Genomic DNA, 2,500 nt, shown 5'->3' with positions numbered 1-2,500 from the left:
TATTGTTTGTTCAGCGTGAATCCTGCACGTGTTTTAAGATGTCTGTAGTATCGTAATTATCAACAGTATTATTATTATGAGGATGATGATGATAATAAAATCAATAATGATTATCGTGTGACTGTACATTAAAGGATAATTTTTAAAAGTTACCCTTAAATGTACTTGAGAAAATGGCTTTTTATCTTAGAGAAAATTAGCATCTATATGGGTAACTATAAAAGATTATTAAGTTTCATATAACCTTTTTGTATTGTAAATGAACGAACGTTTTGCTACAGCTGTACGATAATATTTTCTTTATTTATATTAATATATTGATTCATTAATTTCTAAATATTCGTCCCTGTGTTATGTATGTTTACAGATTTATATCTGCATACCAAAGTTCTTGGTGTACAGATAACAAACAAGCTGCAGTTTACGATTCTATATTACCGACGTTGCTAAATATTTGAGCTCGTTCCCCGTACTTTAGCTATGATTTAACCTAACAATCATGTAGCTATTGATTTTACATTATCATAGAGTTCACCTTTATTTACCCGTTTATTTGTTTGGAAATTGAATCTTCAACAATTTCTAACAACCAGGGATCTCATTATATCTAAATCTAGCTGCATAACTAACAATACTTTAAGAAAATATTGTTTACCATAAGATATCTCAGACAAGACAATATCTCTAAAGTAAGGTAATATCTCTAAAATAGCATAAAGTCTTCCAAAGAACACACTAACCTATTTGCAGATTGTCTCATTCTCGCAATATTAACTAAAATGAAAGACAAAATTAAAGTAATACCTCTAAAAAGGTAAGAGTATAAATAAATAGGATGTTATTCTGGAGCAGAATAACATTTTATAGCATAGGACGAGCGAGGCTTATGTATTGATATCTCTGAACCTGGATAATCTCACTAGAGTAATGCCTCGTTGATGCCCTGAAAACCAAGATCCCATTCTCAGTGCCCTGTGTGACCCTTCCCTCCTCCTCAGACGCTGGACCTGAACAAAGACGGCGTCATCACCCTGGACGAGTTCACCGAGGCGTGCGCGCGGGACAGCACCATCGTGTACAACATCGACGCCATGCTCCACTGCGACATCGCCGTCCTGAACTCGAGCGACGTCTCCTCTGATGTCACGTCTTCGGATCCCCCTCCGCGAGCCATCAGGAGGTGACGTCACTAATCGAGATCGACGTCGGGAGGTGATGACGTCACTCACGTAATCGAAGACAAGGGATGAAAAGTTTTCGAAGCCCGTTTCTCAAAGGCGAAGGTGTAGCTTGTGGCAAGCGAAGCGGTTCGGTCGCAGGATTTGTTGACTCGTAAAAGGTGTATATATATACTTTCATACATCGAAAGTCTCTTCTACACAATGTATATATATATATATATATATATATATATATATATATATATATATATATGCATTTTGTAGAAGAGACTTTCGATGTCTGAACGAAGCACGAAGACGCTCTCACAGCGGTCGACCCTTCCACTCAAAATCCTCCCCTTCGCCATCATTCCTTTAAGAACACGTGACCTTACCTTTTTGAAAGAATAACGAAATCGTACGAAACAGCAGATCAAGAATGCTGTTGGCTCAGTAGACACGCGTAGAGAAAGTAGAGAAACAAAAAAAAAATATAAGGGCAGTTCTATTTTCTCACTAAAACACAGCTTCTGATTTGAAGTTGTGAAAATAGTGTTTGATTACACTGTACATTTAAGTGTTTTGACCAAGTCTCGTACATGTAAGATTAGTATTAAGGTGTCACGTGACCGCCAATGTATGCACCACGATTGTATGTTTGTAATTAACAATTTATTTATCTATTCATTATTTTATTACGTATCAGCATGGAATTTTATATTGTGAAGTAATTATATTTTGATTTACGTGTTTGATGGTGGATTGTGTATTTTTGAAGTAAGTTTTTTATCATTTAGAAAGTAATAGATTAGGAATATAAAAAAACAAACAAGCTGTATATAATTAATTCACATATCTTAGTTGTATGTATATATTCGAAAGGCATTACCCTAGTTAAGAAAACTGGTTAAAAAAAATATTTAGCATAGAGATAAAGAAAAACAAAAAACAAAAAAACAGTTATAACATTTAGAAAAAAAATCGAAAGATTTTTTTTTCTGAAAACGCATCTGATAATCAAAAATCAAAAACAATAAACGTAATAAACATAACCAAATCAAACATAATTTGCCTAAATTCATGTGTGTTAATTCTTATCTCTAATCTCTGGTAATCAAATTTGTCCTTTATTGCTAAGATGTGTGAAGTTATTTCTTGCTCTAGCGTTGACTGTAAAAGAAACTAATATGGTGTTTGAATAAGATATTATTTTTAAATTATTTCCCTTATCAACAAACCTGCCAAGTTTTCATTATAAAATACGGGAGGTAAGAGACCCTGGAAATTCAATCGTTGAAAGGTATCAAATTTGCTATAATGATATGATAATTGATATAAGG

General features: G+C 33.7%; 1 protein-coding gene across 1 annotated transcript in view; it reads left to right on the top strand.

The window, feature by feature from the left end:
* The window catches only part of LOC125042021 (Kv channel-interacting protein 1-like), a 78,980-nt gene extending 77,732 nt beyond the window's left edge, over window positions 1–1,248 (top strand). The window contains exon 5 of the mRNA XM_047637481.1: window positions 999–1,248. Coding sequence (XP_047493437.1) covers window positions 999–1,184 — 186 coding nt within the window. The 3' untranslated portion in view covers window positions 1,185–1,248. The remainder of the gene's footprint in view (window positions 1–998) is intronic.
* Window positions 1,249–2,500: the final 1,252 nt, after the last annotated feature.

Source organism: Penaeus chinensis, chromosome 31 (genome assembly GCF_019202785.1).
Source record: "Penaeus chinensis breed Huanghai No. 1 chromosome 31, ASM1920278v2, whole genome shotgun sequence".
NCBI lineage: Eukaryota > Metazoa > Arthropoda > Malacostraca > Decapoda > Penaeidae > Penaeus > Penaeus chinensis.
Note: the sequence above shows the minus strand (reverse complement) of the source record. Positions and strands in the feature narration are given on the sequence as shown.